This window comes from Grampus griseus (assembly GCF_964374135.1).
Source record: "Grampus griseus genome assembly, chromosome: 2".
NCBI classification, from domain to species: Eukaryota; Metazoa; Chordata; class Mammalia; order Artiodactyla; family Delphinidae; genus Grampus; species Grampus griseus.
In genome coordinates, this window is record NC_139018.1 from 152,170,733 (window position 1) to 152,194,125 (window position 23,393).

The 23,393-nt window shown below is 43.8% G+C and overlaps 1 protein-coding gene across 6 annotated transcripts in view; it reads right to left on the bottom strand.

The window, feature by feature from the left end:
- Window positions 1–11,250: 11,250 nt before the first annotated feature.
- Window positions 11,251–23,393, bottom strand: part of PRKCQ (protein kinase C theta) — a 159,321-nt gene continuing 147,178 nt past the window's right edge. For all 6 annotated transcript variants that reach the window (XM_082649703.1, XM_082649705.1, XM_082649706.1 and 3 more), the window contains 2 exons: window positions 14,720–14,848; window positions 11,251–12,524 (listed from right to left, as the gene is read on the bottom strand). In XM_082649703.1, coding sequence (XP_082505829.1) covers window positions 12,369–12,524; window positions 14,720–14,848 — 285 coding nt within the window. In that variant the 3' untranslated portion in view covers window positions 11,251–12,368. The remainder of the gene's footprint in view (window positions 12,525–14,719; window positions 14,849–23,393) is intronic.

Consider the following 23,393-nt stretch of genomic DNA (forward strand, 5'->3'; position numbering starts at 1 on the left):
TAATTTCACTTTCAGATTTTTCATCATTAGTGTAGAGGAATGCAAGAGATTTCTGTGCATTAATTTTGTATCCTGCTACTTTACCAGATTCATTGATTAACTCTAGTAGTTTTCTGGTAGCGTCTTTAGGATTCTCTATGTATAGTATCATGTCATCTGTAAACAGTGACAGCTTTACTTCTTCTTTTCTGATTTGGATTCCCTTTATTTCTTTTTCTTCTCTGATTGCTGTGGCTAAAACTTCCAAAGCTATGTTGAATAATACTGGTGAGAGTGGCAGCCTTGTCTTGTTCCTGATCTTAGTGGAAATGGTTTCAGTTTTTCACCACTGAGGACGATGTTGGCTGTGGGTTTGTCATATATGGCCTTTAACATGTTGAGGAAAATTCCCTCTATGCCTACTTTCTGGAGGGTTTTTATCATAAATGGGTGTTGAATTTTGTCGAAAGCTTTCTCTGCATCTATTGAGATGATCATATGGTTTTTCTCCTGCGATTTGTTAATATGGTGTATCACATTGATTGTTTTGCATATATTGAAGAATCCTTGCATTCCTGGGATAAATCCCACTTGATCATGGTGTATGATCCTTTTAATGTGCTGTTGGATTCTGTTTGCTAGTATTTTGTTGAGGATTTTTGCATCTATGTTCATCAGTGATATTGGTCTGTAGTTTTCTTTTTTTGTGACATCTTTGTCTGGTTTTGGTATCAGGGTGATGGTGGCCTCATAGAATAAGTTTGGGAGTGTTCCGCCCTCTGCTGTATTTTGGAAGAGTTTGAGAAGAATAGGTGTTAGCTCTTCTCTATATGTTTGAAAGAATTCGCCTGTGAAGCCATCTGGTTCTGGGCTTTTGTTTGTTGGAAGACTTTTAATCACAGTTTCAATTTCAGTGCTTGTGATTGGTCTGTTCATATTTTCTATTTCTTCCTGGTTCAGTCTCAGAACGTTGTGCATATCTAAGAATTTGTCCATTTCTTCCAGGTTGTCCATTTTATTGGCATAGAGTTGCTTGTAGTAATCTCTCATGATCCTTTGTATTTCTGCAGTGTCAGTTGTTACTTTCCCTTTTTCATTTCTAATTGTATTGATTTGAGTCTTCTCCCTTTTTTTTCTTAATGAGTCTGGCTAATGGTTTATCAATTTTGTTTATCTTCTCAAAGAACCGGCTTTTAGTTTTATTGATCTTTGCTATCATTTCCTTCATTTCTTTTTCATTTATTTCTGACCTGCTCTTTATGATTTCTTTCCGTCTGCTAACTTTGGGGTTGTTCTTCTTTCTCTGATTGCTTTAGGTGTAAGGTTAGGTTGTTTATTTGGGATGTTTCTTGTTTCTTAAGGTAGGATTGTATTGCTATAAACTTTCCTCTTACAACTGCTTTTGCTGCACCCCATAGGTTTTGGCTGGTCGTGTTTTCATTGTCATTTGTTTCTAGGTATTTTTTGATTTCCTCTTTGATTTCTTCAGTGATCTATGTGTTTGTATTTCTTATAGATTTTTTCCTGTTATTGATGTCTAGTCTCATAGTGTTGTGGTCGGAAAAGATACTTGATACTATTTCAATTTTCTTACATTTACCAAGGCTTGATTTGTGACCCAAGATATGATCTATCCTGGAGAATGTTCCATGAGCACTTGAGAAGAATGTGCATTCTGTTGTTTTTGGATGGAATGTCCTATAAATATCAATTAAGTCCATCTTGTTTAATGTATCATTTAAAGCTTGTGTTTCCTTATTTATTTTCATTTTGGATGATCTGTCCATTGGTGAAAGTGGGGTGTTAAAGTCCCCTACTATGTTGGTGTTACTGTCGATTTCCCCTTTTATGGCTGTTAGTATTTGCCTTATGTATTGAGGTGCTCCTATGTTGGGTGCATAAATATTTACAATTATTATATCTTCTTCTTGGATTGATCCTTTGATCATTATGTAGTGTCATTCTTTGTCTCTTGTAATAGTCTTTGTTTTAAAGTCTATTTTGTGTGATATAAGAATTGCTACTCCAGCTTTCTTTTGGTTTCCAAAAGATGGAACATCTTTTTCCATCCCCTCACTTTCAGTCTGTATGTGTCTCTAGGTCTGAAGTGGGTCTCTTGTAGACAGCATATATACGGGTCTTATTTTTGTATCCATTCAGCCAGTGAATGTCTTTTGGTTGGAGCACTTAATCCATTTACATTTAAGGTGATTATCGATATGTATGTTCCTATTCTCATTTTCTTAATTGTTTTGGGTTTGTTACTGTAGGTCTTTTCCTTCTCTTGTGTTTCCTGCCTAGAGAAGTTCCTTTAGCCTTTGTTGTAAAGCTGGTTTGGTGGTGCTGAATTCTCTTAGCTTTTGCTTGTCTGTAAAGGTTTTAATTTCTCTGTCAAATCTGAATGAGATCCTTGTGGATAGAGTAATCTTGGTTGCAGGTTTTTCCCTTTCATCACTTTAAATATGTCCTGCCACTCCCTTCTGGCTTGCAGAGTTTCTGCTGAAAGGTCAGCTGTTAACCTTATGGGGATTCCATTATATGTTGTTGTTTTTCCCTTGTTGCTTTTAATATTTTTCCTTTGTATTTAATTTTTGATAGTTTGATTAATATGTGTCTTGGCGTGTTTCTCCTTGGATTTATCCTGTATGGGACTCTCTGTGCTTCCTGGACTTGATTGACTATTTCCTTACCCATATTAGGGATGTTTTCAACTATAATCTGTTCAAATATGTTCTCAGTCCCTTTCTTTTTCTCTTCTTCTTCTGGGGCCCCTATAATTCAAATGTTGGTGAGTTTAATATTGTCCCAGAGGTCTCTGAGACTGTCCTCAATTCTTTTCATTCTTTTTTCTTTGTTCTGCTCTGCAGTAGTTATTTCCACTATTTTATCTTCCAGGTCACTTATCCGTTCTTCTGCCTCAGTTATTCTGCTATTGATCCCTTCTAGAGAATTTTTATTTTCATTTATTGTGTTGTTCATGATTGTTTGTTTGCTCTTTAGTTCTTCTAGGTCCTTGTTAAACGTTTCTTGTATTTTCTCCATTCTATTTCCAAGATTTTGGATCATCTTTACTATCGTTATTCTGAATTCTTTTTCAGGTAGACTGCCTATTTCCTTTTCATTTGTTAGGTCTGGTGGGTTTTTATGTTGCTCCTTCATCTGCTGTGTGTTTCCTTGTCTTCTCACTTTGCTTAACTTACTGTGTTTGGGGTCTCCTTTTCGCAGGCTGCAGGTTTGTAGTTACCGTTGTTTTCAGTGTCTGCCCCCAGTGGCTAAGGTTGGTTCAGTGGGTTGTGTAGGCTTCCTGGTGGAGGGGACTAGTGCCTGTGTTCTGGTGGATGAGGCTGGATCTTGTCTTTCTGGTGGGCAGGTCCACTTCTGGTGGTGTGTTTTGGGGTGTCTGGGACCTTATTATGATTTTAGGCAGCCTCTCTGCTAATGGGTGGGGTTGTGTTCCTGTCTTGCTAGTTGTTTAGCATAGAGTGTCCAGCACTGTAGCTTGCTGGTCGTTGAGTGAAGCTGGGTGCTGGTGTTGAGATGGAGATCTCTGGGAAATTTTCGTCATTTGATATTATATGGAGCTGGGAGGTCTCTTGTGGACCAGTGTCCTGAACTTGGCTCCCCCACCTCAGTGCACAGCCCTGACGCCTGGCCAGAGCACCAAGAGCCTGTCATCCACATGGCTCAGAATAAAGGGAGAAAGAAAGAAAGAAAGAAGAAGATAAAATAAATAAAATAAAAAATATTATTTAAAAAATTGCAAAAAGTTATAAAAAAAGAAAGAAGCGAACAACCAAACCAAAAAACCATTCCACCAATGATACCAACTGCTGAAAACTATACAAAACAAAAACAAAAACAAAAACAAAAACGGACAGACAGAACCCTAGGACAAATGGTAAATGCAAAGCTATACAGACAAAGTGACACACAGAAGCATACACATGCACACTCACAAAAAGAGAAAAAGGGAAATAAAAATATATATCGTTGCTTCCAAAGTCCACCTCCTCAATTTGGGATGATTCGTTGTCTATTCAGGTATTCCACACAGGCAGGGTACATCAAGTTCATTGTGGAGATTTAATCCTCTGCTCCTGAGGCTGCTGGGAGAGATTTCCCTTTCTCTTCTTTGTTCGCACAGCTCCCGGGGCTCTGCTTTGGATTTGGCCCCGCCTCTGCGTGTAGGTCGCCTGAGGGTGTCTGTTCTTCGCTCAGATAGGACGGGGTTAAAGGAGCCGCTGACTCGGGGGCTCTGGCTCACTCAGGCCGGGGGGAGGGAGGGGCAAGGAGTGCGGGGCGAGCCTGCAGCTGTAGAGGCAGCGTGACGTTGCACCAGCCTGAGGCGCACCGTGCGTTCTCCGGGTTAAGTTGTCCCTGGATCCCGGAACCCTGGCAGTAGCGGGCTGCACAGGCTCACCAGAAGGGGGGTGTGGATAGTGACCTGTGCTCGCACACAGGCTTGTTGGTTGCGGCAGCAGCAGCCTTAGCGTCTCATGCCCGTCTCTGGGGTCCGCGCTGTTAGCCGCGGCTCGCGCCCGTCTCTGGAGCTCCTTTAAGCGGCGCTCTGAATTCCCTCTCCTCGCACACCACGAAACAAAGAGGCAAGAAAAAGTCTCTTGCCTCTTCGGCAGGTCCAGACTTTTTCCCGGACTCCCTGCCGGCTAGCCGTGGTGCACTAACCCCCTGCAGGCTGTGTTCATGCCGCCAACCCCAGTCCTCTCCCTGTGCTCAGACCGAAGCCCGAGCCTCAGCTCCACGAGCAGACAAGCCTCTCGGGCTGGTGAGCACTGGTCATCACCGATCCTCTGTGCGGGAATCTCTCTGCTTTGCCCTCTGCACCGCTGTTGCTGCGCTCTCCTCCGTGGCTCCGAAGCTTCCCCGCTCCGCCACCTGCAGTCTCCGCCCGCGAAGGGGCTTCCTAGTGTGTGGAAACCTTTCCTCCTTCACGGCTCCCTCCCACTGGTGCAGGTCCCTTCCCTATTCTTGTCTCTGTTTTTTCTTTTGCCCTACCCAGGTACGTGGGGAGTTTCTTGCCTTTTGGGAGGTCTGAGGTCTTCTGCCAGCGTTCAGTAGGTGTCCTGGAGGAGTTGTTCTACATGTAGATGTATTTCTGATGTATCTGTGGGGAGGAAGGTGATCTCTGTGTCTTACTCTTCCGCCATCTTGAAGCTCCTCTGGTCATATGATCTTATATGTAGAAAACTCTGAGTGGGTCTTTGTTCCAGAAAATGCACTTCCCAGTTGGCATGAAACTCTTTTATTTCTTTTAATTAAAAAATTTGAAATGTATGCTTCTGGTGGTTAGGCTTTGAAGATTTTGTAGTACTTCACTGGCAGAGTTTGTGTCTTCACCTTGCCTATGGAATGACTTTCAAACTCTTTATCCAAATGTTTGCAGCACTGGACATTTGGCTCTAATGTATTTTCCTGTCTGGAAACTTCTGTTCTCTGTGTACTTCAGCTAGTCCATTGATTTGCTTACTTTCCCCAGAAGGCCCAGCCCCAGGTGTGCAGTCTTTGCAGGAGTGTGGGATCTTGTCTCCAGGAAAAGGACAGCTGATTCTGAGTACAAACTAATCCACCACCTTTCCTTGAAGTGTCTTAGTTAGAACTCAGAGCCAAGGGTGCTCTCTGGAAGGAAACAGCAAGACTAGCCCTAAAGACAGATTCAGGGAGATGCTCAAGGAATGCTGTCCCCATTTAAGAGAAAAGGTTTTAGTCTGTAGGAGAGAAATTTATGGGTGAAAAGAAATCAGTCACGTCTCATAACTGCAGTTACTAAATTTTGGCTGGTGTTTTGAGTAGCACACATCTTAGGTGAAATAGGGAGCAGAGAGGAAAATTCACAAAGTTCTTTGGGAGAATCCCAAAAGACAAGCCAGGTACTTCTAGGCACGTAGTAGGTGCACAATAAACACTGTTGAATGATTTTCTGATTGAGGAGCAAAAAAAGAAAAAAAATGTCGAATGAATAATACACTGAATGGTTTTCCAAGCTCTCATTACAGTGTTTTAGAAGGAAGCACAAAAGTGTGCCTTAAATAGAGTATTAGAGTTGTTTTATGCCCGGCTATCTTTAGGAGAAATTGGGCTGACCAAGGCAGGGGTCAAAATAATTCTTGTATTTTCCCAAATCCCTTCCTTCTGTTGAGAGCTAGGAGAAGCTGGTGTTGGAGAAACATAATTAAAAAAACCCAAATCTTCCCTCAATCCAGAAAACCTCTCCACAAAGGTAGCAGAGAAAGAAAACCATTGTATTACTGCGGGAGCACGGGGGCATTAAACCAGACTGTGATGTGCGTCACAGTCAACCCACTGGGAGTTTGCAAAGAGAGAAAGGAATTTCACCCCCTTAGATGGCCAAGCAGACACAACCTGTGATAGACCCGTTCTCAAGAGAAACAATCACTGGTCCTCAAGCGAGGCAACTTTACAGTGTCTTTTCCCACTCATAGTCTATCCTCACTTTCTCATGGTAATTGGGGCACCACCTGCACTGGCTTTATTTCCAAGGAGAAACAAAACTCTCATATATTTAGGACAGGAGGTAGTTTTGCAAATCGAAGCCAGGTGCCCATGAGGTCAAGCTCTTATGCTCCCAAGGGAACCGGGAGAGAGGCGCTCTATCTCCCTTGATGTGTGCACTTCAAAAAGGTGGCTCCCAGGTCCCTGAGAAAACATTCCTGAGTGGTGAGACCTCCAAAAAAAAAAAAAGGTATGTAAAGTTTAACATACATTTGAGAAAGACAGAGAAAGAAATTCTGGAAGAAAAGGGAGAGGAGAGGGAGAAGTTTCTTCTCTCATTTTCAACAGGGAGAATTAGCTCCTGTTTTCAGTTGGTGTTTGTCCTTACCCTGGCCAGGGCTGGAATCGTTCTGGACCAGACATAGTCTGTTTCCAAAAATCTTCTCTTGTCAGGTAGCAGGATGGGAAACAAAATAAATGGACTCTACCTAGAAGACATTCTGAACTTGAAGACCATATGTGAACTAGGAGATGTGCATTTAAAAAAGAATTCCCTGCCACTAATGGTGTTCAGTCTTCTTTTGTCCACACTGTAAAGGCCCAGGTGGCTGGACACAACACTCTCAGTTAATGTCAGAGAGGCTGTTTCTGAGCTGCTTCTCAGAGACAATCAAGAATTATTCCTCTTGTTGCTGATTTGACTTATAAGACACTCTAGACTACCTGTCTATCCACCCATCCATCTACCTACCTACCCATCCATCATTATCTATCTATCTATCATCTATCGATATATTGATATAGTTATATCAATAGCTAGAGATATAGATGATGGATGGGTGGATAGATAGATAGATAATCTTCCCTCAGGCTCATGATCAAATTGAAAATATTAAGCGACTCTCATTAGGAAGCATCCACTAATTCCCCGCACTGTGCAGGGGCATCTTTTATTCTCATAATGGACCATAAGCTCCATTTTATAGGTGGGAAAATCTCATCCAGGAAGGTAAGTGATGCTGCAAAGCTTATCATGGCTGAGCTGGGACTGGACCTCAGGTCTGTCTGGTTTCCAAACCCACAGTCTCTCCGCAGCTCCCCATGTCCCCAGCACATCTCGGCTTACACATGGGATCATAGGAAGTGATTTTTTTCAACCAGTGTGTTCACAGTAGGGGGGCCAACAAGCTCTCAAGATTGTGTGGAAGTAGTTCTGGCACCAAGAGGAAAGCTTCACTAGCTGTGACCCCAAAGCCCTCGCGATGCTGCAGCTGGGGTCTTTGTTCTAAATACCGTCAAAGATTCTCCCCTTGACCAAACTCCACTCAGCCTTCCTGAACTCTTTTTCAACTAAGGGTTTCTCTGTTTGTCTCTGCATTGTCCAAGTTTAGCAAGAATCTCGCTAAGTCAGTTTAACCAGAACCCTCACTCGGGGCACCTGATCGGTTTCCTCATCCCCCAGGTGAGGTCTGATCACCTGGCTTGCCTCAGCAAGATCCCGATAGGTCGGTTCAGCCAGAATCCACCTTCCCGCTGCTGTTTCCTCTTAGTAATCTTCCCTCCACTGCCCTGCCCCTCACCGCCACCCCGCACCCCGCCCCTTCTCTATAAACGCCCGCTTTCCCATGCAGTCTCGCCGCTACTGCAGTACCCATCGCTGCAGCCGCCTTGAATAGTCATCCTTCCTGCACTTTCACAAGTGTCACTGGGTATTTTCTTTAACCACATTGACACGTTTATAAACCGCGGTGTGGATGTCCCACCGGCAGGATGCCAACTCACGAAGCGCCGGAGAGAGGCTTTCTTCCTGTGTGTCCGGAAAAGCTGAGCTCTGCAGTCAAAGAGGATATTGAAGGCCGGTGAGGGAAAAAGCAGGCGAGGGAAGTGAGGTGACAGGACAAAAATGGAGAGAAGAGTAAGAACCGCGATGGGGAATTCACGTGGACAAGAAGCTGGGCGATGGTGGGAGGTTGTGCCGTGGGAGGAGGGAGGTGAAGACCTGGCAGGGATGGCATGGCCCGCCTGCACGTGTGGTGGCCGGATGGGCAGGATGGCACAAAGCTCACTGCCGCCTTCTCCTAACGCACTGCTGGCTTCATAGAATAGTGTGTATCAATTTCCCAAGGCTGCTGTCATAAATTACCATAAGCTGGGTGACTTGAAAACAACAGAAACGTATTTTCTCTCACTTTTGGAGGCCGGAAGTTCAAAGTCAAGGTGTTGGCAGGACCACGCTCTCTCTGCAGGCTCTAGGGGAGGACCCGTCCTGGCCTCTCCCAGCGTCTTGTGGCCCCAGGTGTTCCTGGGCTTGGGGCTGCTTCACTCCAATCTCTGTCTCCATCTTCACCTGGCCTTCTCTTCGCCCTGTTGTCTCTTGTAAGGACACTCGATGTTGGATTTAGGGTCCAGCCATAAAATCTAGGATGCTCTCACCTCTAGATCTTTAACTTAATGACACCTGCTGAGACCCATTTACCAAGTAAGGTCATATTCGCAGGTGCCAGGTGGACGTACCTTTGGAGGGGCCACCATTCAGACACCACACAGTGCATTCATTTACTTCCTCACCTGCCCAACAACTCATTTTGAGCCCGAATATACCAAGGAGGTGTGGCAAGGACAGAGACAAACCAGACAGAGATTCTGCCCTCAGGGGTGTACAGTCCAGAAAGAGGGGCAAAGCAGATGCTTGTAGAGCTTGATGAAAAAATGGTGAGTGCCTGGGAAATGGACAGAGAAATACAATAGGATGGGACCTTAACAAGGTGAGAGACACATCAGCTCAAGTCGGGAGTGTTTCATGGCAGTCTTGATACTTGAAGTGGATCTTGGGAGATAGGAAGACATGAACTTGTGGGAATGCGGCATTCGAGGCAGAAAAACTAGCTTCCCGAAGGCCTGGAGGCAGGAGACGATGGGGATTCACGGTCAGTGCTAAGAAATCCGGCTCAGTGGGTGCACAGGGGAGTGAAAGGCAGAGATGAAAGGTGATGGTAGAGAGGCTGTCTGGGGACAAGGTGGGGCGCCCTGGATGGGGTTCAGCCAGGGAAGATTACACAGCGTTTTGAACGTGAGGGTGTGGGATAATAACCTTGATTTCTGAAGATAATATTTTTATATTTCATAAATAGTAAAAATTATTTTAAGCTAGAGATATTTGAGATTCAGTAGATGCAGAGAGAGGCCTTCCTGGAGCTTTCTTTATCTAACTAAAAGCAGACACTTAAGAGAAATAAGGACCACCGTGAATTCCTTCTTTGGGGTGGGTCTGACCCCAGGAGTGAGGCTGAGTAAACCTACTTCCATGAATCTCCATCTGGGGGCAGTTTTTGGCCCTGAAGAGAATAAGACAGGAAGACCACTCATACCTATGCGGACAAACGTTATCACAAACGTTCTTGTCTCCTGAAACCCCTATTTGCTCTTTGCGTTGGAGGCTTTTCTTCTTCCTCTCTTTCCTCTGGTAAGCTAGCTATTTAAGCCCCAAATTCTGACCACTCCTTTGAGTGCCTCACCACGTGTACGCATGTTGCATGTGTAGATAAAAGCATGCTTCTCTTGCTCATCGGTATTTTGTTCATTTAATTCACAGGCCCTCAGGTACTGAACCTAAGAGGTAGAGGAAAAGTTATTCCCACTCTACAGTTTATATGTTGTCTATGTGAATTAAAATGGAGAAGGAGACTTAAGATGGGGACACTGGTTCATCTGCTATTAAATAATCCAGGCACGATTAGCAGGAGAGAAAGTAGAGATAAGTATATAGTTTGGAAAAGTTGCAGAGGCAGAATCATAAGAATTTGGTAAGAGAGAGAGGGAGGTTAGAAAGGGGGAGCGGATAGTCAACAAGGACTCTGTGGTTCTGAGCCTGGATGACCAGGTCCATGATGGTGCTGTTAATAGAATGAGGGACTACAAGAGATATAAAGGTCATAAGTGAACAGGATGAGTTAGTGGAACCTGTGTGAAGCCTGGCAGAGGCTGGAACTGGGGATGAGGATTGAGATTGTCTGCGCTGCACGTTCGTGAAGGCATGGCGTGGGAGGAGAAAACCAAGGAAAAGTGAAAGCAAGGAGGGAAGAGGGACTTGGAGGTGATTTGGGGAAGGAGGGAAAGGGGCCAGCCGAGGGTAGCAGGGGGTGGGTAATCAAAGGTGGAGGGAATGAAAGAGCAAAGGGCTGTGTCAGAACATCCGAGGGGCCAAGATCAAAGAGAGGGTCTTTCCTTGTATAAAAAGCTGCAGAGGGGTAGATGAGGAGCTAGAACATTTCACATGAACTGGCAAGAGGGCGTCCTTGGGGGAAGCAGTGTCAGGAGAGAAGTTGGAGGGCAGAGCTGAGTTCTGGGGTTGGAGATCACTCCTTCAAGAAGCTTGTGGGGGGAAGAGCATCCCAAGTACTGGGAGCAGGAAGTGCAAAGGCCCTGAGGCAGAACTGTGTCAGGGTGGTGGGGAAACCACTAGGACTGAAGCCAGTTGAGCAAAGTTGAGAGCAGGAGGCTAAAGACCTCATCCTGCAGGTCCTTTGAAGGCTGTGTAGGGAATCTGGAATAAAGTATGTTGGAAAGTGAGTGGAAAAAAAAAAAAAAGAAATCTTGTGGGGAAGGAAAGGAGGAATATAATACTAATAACTTAAAGGTTATCTGAGTTTCTCTCCTGTTGGGGATTTTTAATGATTCTCAAAATTTAAAACATTAATTCTAGCTGCATTTTGATGATAACTAAAACAGAATCAAGTTTGGAGCAGGGGGAGGGGCAAGTAGGGAATTAAACTATGAAGAGGCATCTTTCTTTCTTTTTTTTATTCCATTTTTACATATGCACCTCTTTGTCATTAAGTCACAACATTTTATCAAAATATACACACAGCACAGATATTTTAAACATGGATAGCTAGAATTCTTATTAAATAAGATCACGGCAGATAGCATGCATGGGTCTTTGTCTTGAAGGATGTCTCTCTCAAGAGACGTAGGAGTCATCAAATCATCAGTAATGGTATAATAAAGGGATGGGTTACCTTTTCTCTAGAAGAATTACGCACTTCATTTTTTTTTTTTCCTGTTCTATTGTGAGGATGGTGATGAGAAACTGCCACTGATACTGAAATCAACTGAAAATGGATGGATGGAAAGGTTTTATTGGCAGGAGTAAAATGACTCTATCTTTATTGGACTCTGAATTTAATTCTACGTTGACAAGATAACCAGAGTAGGGGTCTGGCACGTGGATGACACGAACTCTCCCCACTTTCCTCTTGCCTGTGAATTTCATGGCTAAATCAGAATGAATGAATGTGTAAATCTCAAGTTACAAGCATGTTTATTATGAAGAATTCCCATAAGAACCTATTCAGGGCTTCCCCTACTCCCTACCCTTGACACTCGCCCAGGTGTGAACAGAATAAAATGGGTTAGTGGTTACTTGTCTGCGGCCGAGTGGATGCCCGTGCTACGCCAGGCAATGTGCACTTTCAGTCTTGAGAAGTCTGGACTCTGCTCCTTGAGTCAACACGTATGTCACTGATCAGGAGTTGGTGCCCAGGTGAAGAGCCGTAACTTAGAGTGGAATTAAGTTTTCAAATCTTTCACAGTGCGGAGAACCATCTTCAAGTAAATAACTACAGTAAGGAAGGACCTAACTTCAAGAGTGGCTGTGAGAGATGACAGGGGAGAATCCAAAGGGCATCGTCATTAGTGAAGCAGAGCTGGTTTCTGCTACAGATGCAAAGTCGGTGAGGAGGTCAAAGGGCTCAGCCTTTATTGTTGGCTGCAGATGCAAAGTCCGTGAGGAGGTCAAAGAGCTCGGCCTTTATTGTTGAGTGTTTCTTTTCTTTTCCAAGTTGAAAAGGAACCCAAGAAGTGTCACTTGAACCGGTTCACAGAGAGAAAGCAAATCCCTTCGTGTGTCTGGAGAGGCGAGTTCAGGATATCAGCTTCTCCATCCCTGGATTCATGAAGGAAAAGTTCCGGAACATGTTCTGGTCCATGCTGTTGATCAGCGCTCTGTCTGCAAATGACAGCCGGGGCTTTTCATTCAAGAATTCTTTGTCGAAATTGCTGCAGTCGTACGGTGATTTCTTGACCAGCGTTTAAGGGGTGGGGAGAAAAAGAGAGGAAAATCAGCCACTGAATTCATGATTCATTCAAGACATGGCTTTTGTCATCTAGGCTCTAATCTGCATAAGAAAACGTTGGCACCTGCAAATCAACGAAAGTAATACTGATAGATGATTGTATAGGGCCTTTATTGAACATCTCTAAGATCCTGACTCATCAGCGTATCAGTAGTGTAATTAAATTCGTACACGGGAATTCCATGATGTGTACATTCAAATAACTTTACATGAAGCAGGACTGACAACCTTTGAAAAAGTGGTAAGCCCCAATTTGATCTCTGTCTTTTTAGTCTACAGGGGACAGTGGATGGGGGGAGTGGTAGGTTGGGGTGGGAGCAGAGGGGGCGCAGGATCGCAGGAGTTTTGCAGATTATATATCCCGGTGATCGATATCCTTCACTACCATTGGTTCCCCTACTCAAATTAATTTTATTCTTTTATTTTTAAAATTTTTACTGGAGTATAATTGATTTACAACGTTGCGTTAGTTTCAGGTGTACAGCAAAGTGAATCAGTCATACACATACATGCATCCACTCCGTTTTAGATTCCTAATAAGGACCTACTGTGTGGCACACAGAACTCTACTCATACTCTGTAATGGCCTATATGGGAAAAGAATCCCACATTAATTTTATTATTAAACATCTTGGACTGTCTTCCAGAGACAACACAGATTGGGGTGAGCTCCCTTCTGGTCACCTGGTCCACTGGTGCCCATGACAGAGAAAGAGACCTATTTATAAATACTGTTCAGGATGGTGTATACGTCAGCTTTCTAAGATTAAAAGCAACCGTAATCAAATGTCACCCTTACGTGAGTGTGACTAAGATCCAGGCCCATCCCACCCTCAAGGGGCCCCTGAGCTGCTGAGGCCAGTGGTCTGTGGTCTCTGCCTACAAACAGCCACTCAGACCACGGGTCAGGGAAATCCCTTCCTACGGGAGGAACTGGGAATTGTCGCATAGGGAAAGCAGAGCTGAAATGTCTGATTTTTATGTGGAAAATCTTGAGTCCATTGCAGTCTACCATGGAAGCTGAGACATGAATGACGTTGTCCTGATGAGCTGGAAAAAGGCAAAAATTCATCATATCATAAACAAATTATTAACCCATGTAGTAGCAATGGTGCTGTTACGAATAGTAAGAGTGCTAGAGGCCAGCCGGTAGGACCCTTGGAACATCTCCAGAGCTTAGGACAAATGTTGAGCACAAGTAACTCTTCCTGCCCTGGGGGCACAGGGCTGCTTCTGGCACGACTAATAACAGAAGATACTTTCTGGAGTGAACGCTCTGCTTTGAAATCCATGAGCCTGTGCCACCGCCATGCGAAGATGGTTCATGTCTACCCAGGTCGTTTGCTACCTTATTCCCAGAATCACCAGGAATGGGTAAAGATGGCAAATCCACCACTTTGCTGTCCTCCTTAAAAAATTATTATTTACTCTTTAAGTTGTGGTAAAATGTACATAACCTAAAAATGACCATTCTAACCATTTTAATGTACAGTTTAGGGGCGTGAAGCACATTCACGTTGGGCCATCCATCTCCGGAACTTTTTCATCTCATCTTTGCTTCATTTTATGGTGACCCAGGAAGTTCTGCCTTTTCTCGGGGAGGTTGGTGGCTCTTGCTGGTGGGTATATACATGGGAATTTAGAGACCAGTCTTTTTCTAAGTATCAGTTTACTTCTTAAATGAAGAAACACCTACCAGTTACCATTGGGGTCTGTAGTTATATGAACAGATGACAAATGTCCGAGAAACTTTCATAAATATCACAGAAAACATGGATCCAAAGCTCCCGTCAAAGGATGCAGGGTTTATACTGAGGTTTGGGTCATGCGGACTGTGACCCTGAAGCCTGGACACACCTGTGCAAAGCTCCACATGGCATCTGAGGGTCATCCCCACATATACATGTTCAGTCTAAGGCATGTACACGTGGTGATCCGTTCTTCACACAAATACATTTGATCACACAGGTTAAATTCTGCCAGTGAGTAACACCCCCTCCCACCCAGACCAACAGCCTGATTAAAGAAGACTTTCTTCCAAGAACTGCAGAGGGTGGGTGGGAAGTCGAGGCCCCGGCAGCCTGGGTGTGATGTGAGGACTGTGCTGGCAGGACCACAGGGCCCCAGAGGCTCCTTACCACCTTAGGCCTGAACGGAGGGTCAATCTCCTTCCTTTCCAGCTCTTCCCAATTGATCTCCCGAAACAAGGGGTGCTGGCGGATGTCTCCCCTCACCCCCAGGCGCTTTTCAGGTTCTCTTACGAAGAGCTGAAAGGGAGCAGAAGGGAAGCAGTTACTTCTCAAGGGATGAACCAGGCCCCTGGGAGGCAGGACAGCACGCACTTGACTCCACTAAGAGAAGGGCCCGGCTTTTGCCACCTGATTTCCGAACCTTGTTTTTCTACCAACCACCATAAACTATCGACTCAAGTCAAACCAGCGGCAACAAGTCTACTGAATATTCCAGAGTCTGGACTTTGCTCTAGAAGTGCAATGTTTTGAGTTATCTAGACCTGGGTTGAAATCAGCTTTGCCCTGTGTTGTTATTCATGGGACCTGGCAAGTTATAGAGTCAGTTCCCTCATCAGTAAGGTGAGGGAAGTATCCTCCTCACAGGGCTGTTTTGTGGGTTAAAACAACAACAACAATACACACACACACGCCCGCACGCACACACAGAGGTGTGTGCTAATTCCTGGTCTGTAGAAGCCAACAGCAGAAAGGAAGTGACCAGTGTGTGTGTTGTTTGGTTTACTGTCCATCGATCAAGTTTGATTTCTTTAAAAACTGCTTTCTTAGGATTACAGTCTTGCTCTAAAGAAAAGCTCACTTCAGGCGTGACATAAACTAGCCCCTGACAATCAGCTTTGTATTTTGTAAGGCATCTGAGTATCCGGAATCACTCTTCCTTCCTGCAAACCTGCTGGACACTAATACTTTATTCAAATCATCTTTAATCATCTCTGACCCATCACACATGTATTTCCTCTTTGTGCGCTCCCCTCTCCTATTACTTTCCCCCATGAGGTCAAAATGAACGTTGGCCAGCACAGGAAAGAAACCGGGAAACTCTTCAGACTTAAATAAAACATGTCACGGGCTTTAAGGAAGTAGAAGAGTCCTAGAATAGTCTTGGGTCCTGGGGGTCTGGAGTAGTTACCTCTTCTCTTACGTCAGCTAGATGTTTATGTATCAAATAACTGCTTATTACAGGGTATCATGGAGACTCTGAGTCTTGAAAACAGAATCCAAGTCAAGTGCAGTGATTTTTCATGAAGTTCTGGCGGGACTGGACCTCCATGTGCACCTACATTGCATGAACCTCTTGCTTATACCTCTCATAAGAAGAGTCAGTCTTATGTGTAGTCGGAATCTTCAAAAGCTCTAGTCTATAATCACTAACTAATTAACTACCATGCTGTAGCAAAGTGGAGATTTTTTTTCTTTCTTTTTTTTAATTAGGAGACTCCTCTAAAAGCCCAAGTGAGACCTCATGTGACCTCCTAGTATATCCAAGTGGTAAGTTGTTGGAATGGCCCCAGCTTCCTCTCCCCTTTTTCATATGGAGGCCACTGAGGCCTCTCTATGGAAACTTAGGGTTCCAGAGCACCCCATTAGAAAATCACTGCATAGTGGATATAACATGAGACTGTCATTCAGTCTCTTGGCCTGGGGCAAGTTTTCTGAGTCTCAGTTCCCTCACCTGTAAAATGAAGGGTCAGACAAGGTGGTCCTTATGTCCCGTGAGTCCTAACATCCCCTGAACCCCTAGGCCCGTCTTCCAGGCTCTCTGCAATGCTGACACTCGTCCTCTGATTTCACTGTGACCTTCTCTTCCATCCAGACACGTCTACTCATTGCATACGCATCTGCCTTTCCTACCTCTGCCCTTCACCAATGACATTTCCATCTTGCCAGGGTTGCCCTCTCCCCACATCCACTCCACATTTCTTCCTCTTCTTCTTTAAATCCTGACTCACCTGTCAGGATTCAGCTTATACCCCCTCTTCTCTGTGAAGCTTTCTTTGATTACCTCCACCCATGGTGAGCTCTCTCTCCTCAAGTCATATTCACATGGTTGGTTACATCACTCATCCCACCCAATGTCCCTTGAGAGTCAGGTCTTGTGCTAGAGGCCTCAACGAGACCATCTTGACTTTAAAGGCAGATTCTAAAAGCAGAAAGCTTTTAGAAACCGAGGCTCAGAGTAGCTAAGTAACTTGCTTAAGACCACGGGTCTAGCCAGCAGTAGAGCCTAAATGATGAGCAACCCCTTCCTACTTCTGGTTTTGGATGGTCTCTCCTCTGTGGTCCATAGAACACCTCCCTTCCACTAAAGGAAATTAGCACACTGTGTGTGTGTGTGTGTGTGTGTGTGTGTGTGTGTGTGTATTTAAACCCCCTTCCACGGGGGTTTAAAACCTCCCTAGAGCCTGCTGTAGTGTAAGCTCTGGCAGGCAGATATCATTTATGTTTATGTTTCTTACAGAATCCAGCCCAGTGCCATGTACAAAGCAGACACTCAATAAATGTTTGTTGAATGCATGAGTAAGCTGTCTTTCTACTTTTTTTCTAGATTACGTGTCTTAAAGTCTCTGTCTTCTGTTAGTCTCTTGGTTTCAGCATATAGAACAGCCTAGAGAAAAGTTCACAGTACAGCACACTTTCCTATAGACTCAGACACCAGCAAGAGTCAAGAGAGGGAAAAGCAGATTGATGCTTTCAGGAGAAGAGGGAATAAGTGACTTGCCCCCCATCCCTTGCCTTGAAATGATCCTGATAAATGTTCGACTTCCACTTCTTAAGGATATTTTGATGAAGCAAGGTTAGAGAGAAGGTGCGAGTGCCCCATGAACAAGCCGAAACCCAGCCTCGTGTTGTTATAATTAAATGCTTCAGGGAATCAGGTTAGAGGTGTGCACATGCTAGGTTTCCTGTTAGTTTTCCCCAGTAACATGCAGCATTTGTTCCAAGAGGATCGTGACAGAGAGCCTCCTGGGCCTGGTATATGTACCTGTGAAATTAAAAAAAGTTTTTTTTAAGATAAAATGTATAATGAGTAGATCGTATGATCTCCAGCCTCAAGACTCAAAATCCTTTCCCGTTTTGCACAGATGAGTGAATTATCTTCTCTGCCCTGCAGCCAATCACCCCCCACACCCTGGTCCTGAAGATGCCTGTTGACCTTATGGGAGGTCATCGTCTCTGCCACCGGGAGGCTGCACCGAAGGAATAAATGTTCATGAAAGAAAGACTTGATTTTTGTCCATAAAAGCTGTCAGAAGTGTGGTTTACACTTACAGGAAAAAGCCCATCTCTGACATAAATGGTCAGGATGCAGCTGGAGTTTGTTAAATTTATTCGGTTATCTGGGCAAGAAAGCAGTGCTGGGCTGCTGGGGATGGACCCCCGCTTCGCCCGGCTCAGCGCCTGCCACTGGAATCTCCCTCCCTCTTTAGTCCCTCTTCAGATGGCTCTTTCTACAAAAGGGAGAGGTATTTCTGTTTACGATCGTTCGTTTTCCATCATTTTCCAAACAAATGGACAGGACATCCTGGATGAATAAATGAGGAAGAAAGGGGCGTGTCTTTGACAATAGTCAACTGGACAGCAGTGTCCCAGCTGTAATTCTGTTTTTTTTTTCCTTTTTGCAGTATGTGGGCCTCTCACTGTTGTGGCCTCTCCCGTTGCGGAGCACAGGCTCCGGACACGCAGGCTCAACGGCCACGGCTCACAGGTCCAGCCGCTCCGCGGCATGTGGGATCTTCCCGGACCGGGGCACAAACCCATGTCCCCTGCTTTGGCAGGCGGACTCTCAACCACTGTACCACCAGGGAAGCCCCCAGCTGTAATTCTTTAAAAAAATTAAAAAAAAATTTTATACAATTTTTAAAGGTTACTTTCCATTTACAGTTATTACAAAATATTGGCCATATTCCCCGTGCTGTACAATACATCCTTGAGTCTATCTTACACCGATAGTTTGTGTCTCCCACTCCCTCACCCCCTCCCCACTGGTAATCAGTAGTTTGTTCTTTATATCTGTGACTCTGCTTCTTTTTTGTTATATTCAATAGTTTTTTGTAATTTTAAGATTCCAAATATAAATGATATCATACAGTATTTGTCTTTCTCTGTCTGACTTACTTCACTTAGCATAATGCCCTGCAAGTCCATCCATGTTGTTGCAAACGGCAAAATTTCATTCTTTTGCATGGCTGAGTAGTATTCCATTGTGCATGTGTGTGTGTGTGTATATATATATAAAATATATATATAATCTTGTTTATCATTCATCTATTGATGGACACTTAGGTTGCTTCCATGTCTTAGCTATTGTAAATAGTGCTGCTATGAACACTGGGGTGCATGTATCTTCTTGAATTCGTGTTTTTGGTTTTTTTCGGATATATACCCAGGAGTGGAACTGCTGGCTCATGTGGTAGTTCTATTTTTCGTTTTTTGAGAAACCTCCATACTGTTTTCCACAGTAGCTGCACCCATTTACGTTCCCACCAACAGTCTACTAGAGCTTCTTTTTCTCCATGTTCGCCAACATGTGTTATTTGTGTTCTTTTTGATGATGGCCATTCTGACAGGAGTGAGGCGATATCTCATTGTGGTTTTGATCTGCAGTTCCTTGATTAGTTTGATTTGTACTTCCTTGATTAGCACATTCTTTGAATGTGCTTGTTGGCCATCCTCATTTCCTCTTTGGAAAATGTCTTCTGCCCGTTTTTTTAACCGGGTTGGTTCTTTTTATTTGGTTTTATTTTGTTGTTTTTGATGTTAAGTTGTATGAGCTGTTTATACATGCTGGATATTAATCTCTCATGGGTCAAACAATTTGCAAATATCTTCCCCCATCTGGTAGGCCGTCGTTTCGTTTTGTCGACTGTTTCCTTTCCAGCTGTAATTCTGGACGGAGCACAGCCTCTCGTGATGTGCATGTGTTCAGCGCGCTACGTGCATCCATGCCCTTTGAGGGCTAAAGAGGTTGAAGTCTGGTACTGACAACACTGCTGTTACAGAGGCCGCTGAATACTCTTTGCTTAGCATTTCCAGAGGACCCGTTACTTCTGGCTTTCAGAACATTATGTAAAATTCCCTAGAGGAGGTTTCTCTAGAAATGATAGATCACCTTTGATTTTTGCAGAAAAGGGAGCTCAGGGCTGTGGGGGCTGTTGGATTAAAATCAGAGCACAAGAGGCACAGGGGCAACTAGAAGCCAGTCTCACAACCAGCACATTGCCGGGTGGCCACGAATTTTTATCAGCCCAGCTCCTGGAAAACAGACAGCTGTCTTCTTCATGGACAAGAACAGAGAATTTTTATTAACTCACAGGAGAAAGAATAGCCCAGACTCTTCCACGGGGGTTTAAAACCTCTTTCACCAGCGAGTCCTTTTTCTTCACCGTCTTTATCCTTAACTGTCTCGGTCTCTGCTCCAGTCACCAAACTCACTTTCTACTCTCACAGCAAATCTTCTTCCTGCCACTGAAACTGCAGCTGACTCTCTCTTTTTTTGTTGTTTTTTTCGTATTTGCTGGAATTTAGCCTTAGATGTAGTTTTGGTTTTCAACTTTTTATTTTGAAATAATTACAGTGTCTCAGTCTGCTTGGGCTGAGACTGGGAGGCTTACAGAGCACACATTTATTTCTCATGGCTCTGGGGGTGAGAAGTCCGGGATCTAGGTGCTGACGTGGTCGGTTTCTGGTGAGGCGTCTCTCCCCGGCTTGTAGATGGCCGTCTTCTTGCTCAGTGCTCACATGGCCTTTTCTTTTTTATTTATTTATTCTTATGTTTATTTATTTACTGATTTGTTTTCTTATTAGTCATACTTTTTTTTTTTTTTTTTTCAGTACGCGGGCCTCTCACTGTTGTGGCCTCTCCCGTTGCGGAGCACAGGCTCTGGACGCGCAGGCTCAGCGGCCATGGCTCACGGGCCCAGCCGCTCCGTGGCATGTGGGATCTTCCTGGACCAGGGCACAAACCCGTGTCCCCTGCATCGGCAGGCGGACTCTCAACCACTGCGCCACCAGGGAAGCCCTAGTCATACATTTTATACACTTCAGTGTATACATGTCAATCCCAATCTCCCAATTCATCACACCTCCCCACTGTGGCTTTCCCCCCTTGGTGTCCATGCGTTTGTTCTCTACATCTGTGTCTCTATTTCTGTTCTGCAAACCAGTTCATCTGTACCATTTTCTAGGTTCCACATATATGTGTTAAAATATGATATTTGTTTTTCTCTTTCTGACTTACTGCACTCTGTATGACAGTCTCTAGATCCATCCACGTCTCTACAAATGACCCAATTTCGTTCCTTTTGATGGCTGAGTAATATTCCATTGTATATATGTACCACATCTTCTTTATCCATTCATCTGTTGATGGGCATTTAAGTTGCTTCCATGTACTGGCTATTGTAAATAGTGCTGCAATGAACATTGGGGTGAATGTGTCTTTCTGAATTATGGTTTTCTCAGGGTTTATGCCCAGTAGTGGGATTGCTGGGTCGTATGGTAGTTCTAGTTTTAGTTCTTTAAGGAACCTCCATACGGCTCTCCATAGTGGCTGTACCAATTTACATCCCCACCAACAGTGCGAGAGGATTCCCTTTTCTCCACACCCTCTCCAGCATTTGTTGTATGTAGATTTTCTGATACCCATTCTAACTGGTGTGAGGTGATACCTCACTGTAGTTTTGATTTGCATTTCTCTAATAATTAGTGATGTTGAGCAGCTTTTCATGTGCTTCGTGGCCATCTGTATGTCTTCTTTGGAGAGATGTCTATTTAGGTCTTCTGCCCATTTTTGGATTGGGTTGTTTGTTTCTTCAATATTGAGCTGCATGAGCTGTTTATATATTTTGGAGATTAATCCTTTGTCCGATGATTCGTTTGCAAATATTTTCTCCCATTCTGAGGGTTGTCTTTTCGTCTTGTTTGTAGTTTCCTTTGCTGTGCAAAAGCTTTTAAGTTTCATTAGGTCCCACTTGTTTATTTTTGTTCTTATTTCCATTACTCTTAAGAGGTGGATCAAAAAACATCTTGCTGTGATTTATGTCAAAGAGTGTTCTTCCTATGTTTTCCTCTAAGAGCTTTATAGTGCCTGGTCTTACATTTAGGTCTCTAATCCATTTTGAGTTTATTTTTGTGTATGGTGTTAGGGAGTGTTCTAATTTCTTTCTTTTACATGTAGCTGTCCAGTTTTCCCAGCACCACTTATTGAAGAGGCTGTCTTTTCTCCATTGTATATCCTTGCCTCCTTTGTCATAGGTTAGTTGACCATAGGTGTGTGGGTTGATCTCTGGGCTTTCTATCCTGTTCCATTGATCTATGTTTGTGTTTTTGTGCCAGTACTATGTTGTCTTGATTACTGTAGCTTTGTAGTATAGTCTGAAGTCAGGGAGTCTAATTCCTCCAGCTCCGTTTTTTTTTCCCTCAAGACTGCTTTGGCTCTTCGGGGTCTTTTGTGTCTCCATACAAATTTTAAGACTTTTTGTTCTAGTTCTGTAAAAAACGCCATTGGTAATTTGATAGGGATGACATTGAATCTGTAGATTGCTTTGGGTAGTATAGTCATTTTCACAATATTGATTCTTCCAGTCCAAGAACATGGTATATCTCTCCATATGTTGGTATCATCTTTAATTTCTTTCATCAGTGTCTTATAGTTTGTGCATACAGGTCTTTGTCTCCCTAGGTAAGTTTATTCCTAGGTATTTTATTCTTTTTGTTGCAATGGTAAATGGGAGTGTTTCCTTAATTTCTCTTTCTGATTTTTCATCATCAGTGTATAGGAATGCCAGAGATTTCTGTGCATTAATTTTGTATCCTGCTACTTTACCAAATTCATTGATTAGCTCTAGTAGTTTTCTGGTAGCATCTTTAGGATTCTCTATGTATAGTATCATGTCATCTGCAAACAGTGACAGTTTTACTTCTTCTTTCCCAATCTGTATGCCTTTTATTTCTTTTTCTTCTCTGATTTCTGTGGCTAGGACTTCCAAAACTATGCTGAATAATAGTGGGAAGAGTGGACATCCTTGTCTTGTTCCTGATCTTAGAGGAAATGCTTTCAGTTTTTCACCACTGAGAATGACGTTTGCTGTGCGTTTGTCGTGTATGGCCTTTATTATGTTGAGGTAGGTTCCCTCTATGCCCACTTTCTGGAGAGTTTTTATCATACATGGGTGTTGAATTTTGTCAAAAGCTTTTTCTGCATCTATTGAGATGATCATATGGTTTTTATTCTTCAATTTTTTAATAGGGTGTATCACATTGATGGATTTGCATATATTGAAGAATCCTTGCATCTCTGGGATAAATCCCACTTGATCATGGTGTATGATCCTTTTAATGTGTTGTTGGATTCTGTTTGCTAGTATTTTGTTGAGGATTTTTGCATCTATATTCATCAGTGATACTGGTCTGTAATTTTCTTTTGTTGTAGTATCTTTGTCTGGTTTTGGTATCAGGGTGATGGTGGCCTCATAGAATGAGTTTGGGAGTGTTCCTTCCTCTGCAATTTTTTGGAAGAGTTTGAGAAGGATGGGTGTTAGCTCTTCTCTAAATGTTTGATAAAATTCACCTGTGAAGCCACCTGGTCCTGGACTTTTGTTTGGTGGAAGAATTTTTTTTTTTTTTCTTTTTTTTTGCCGTACACGGGCCTCTCACTGTTGTGGCTTCTCCTGTTGCGGAGCCCAGGCATCGGATGCACAGGCTCAGTGGCCATGGCTCACGGACCCAGCCGCTCCACGGCATGTGGGATCTCCCCAGTCCGGGGCATGAACCGACGTCCCCT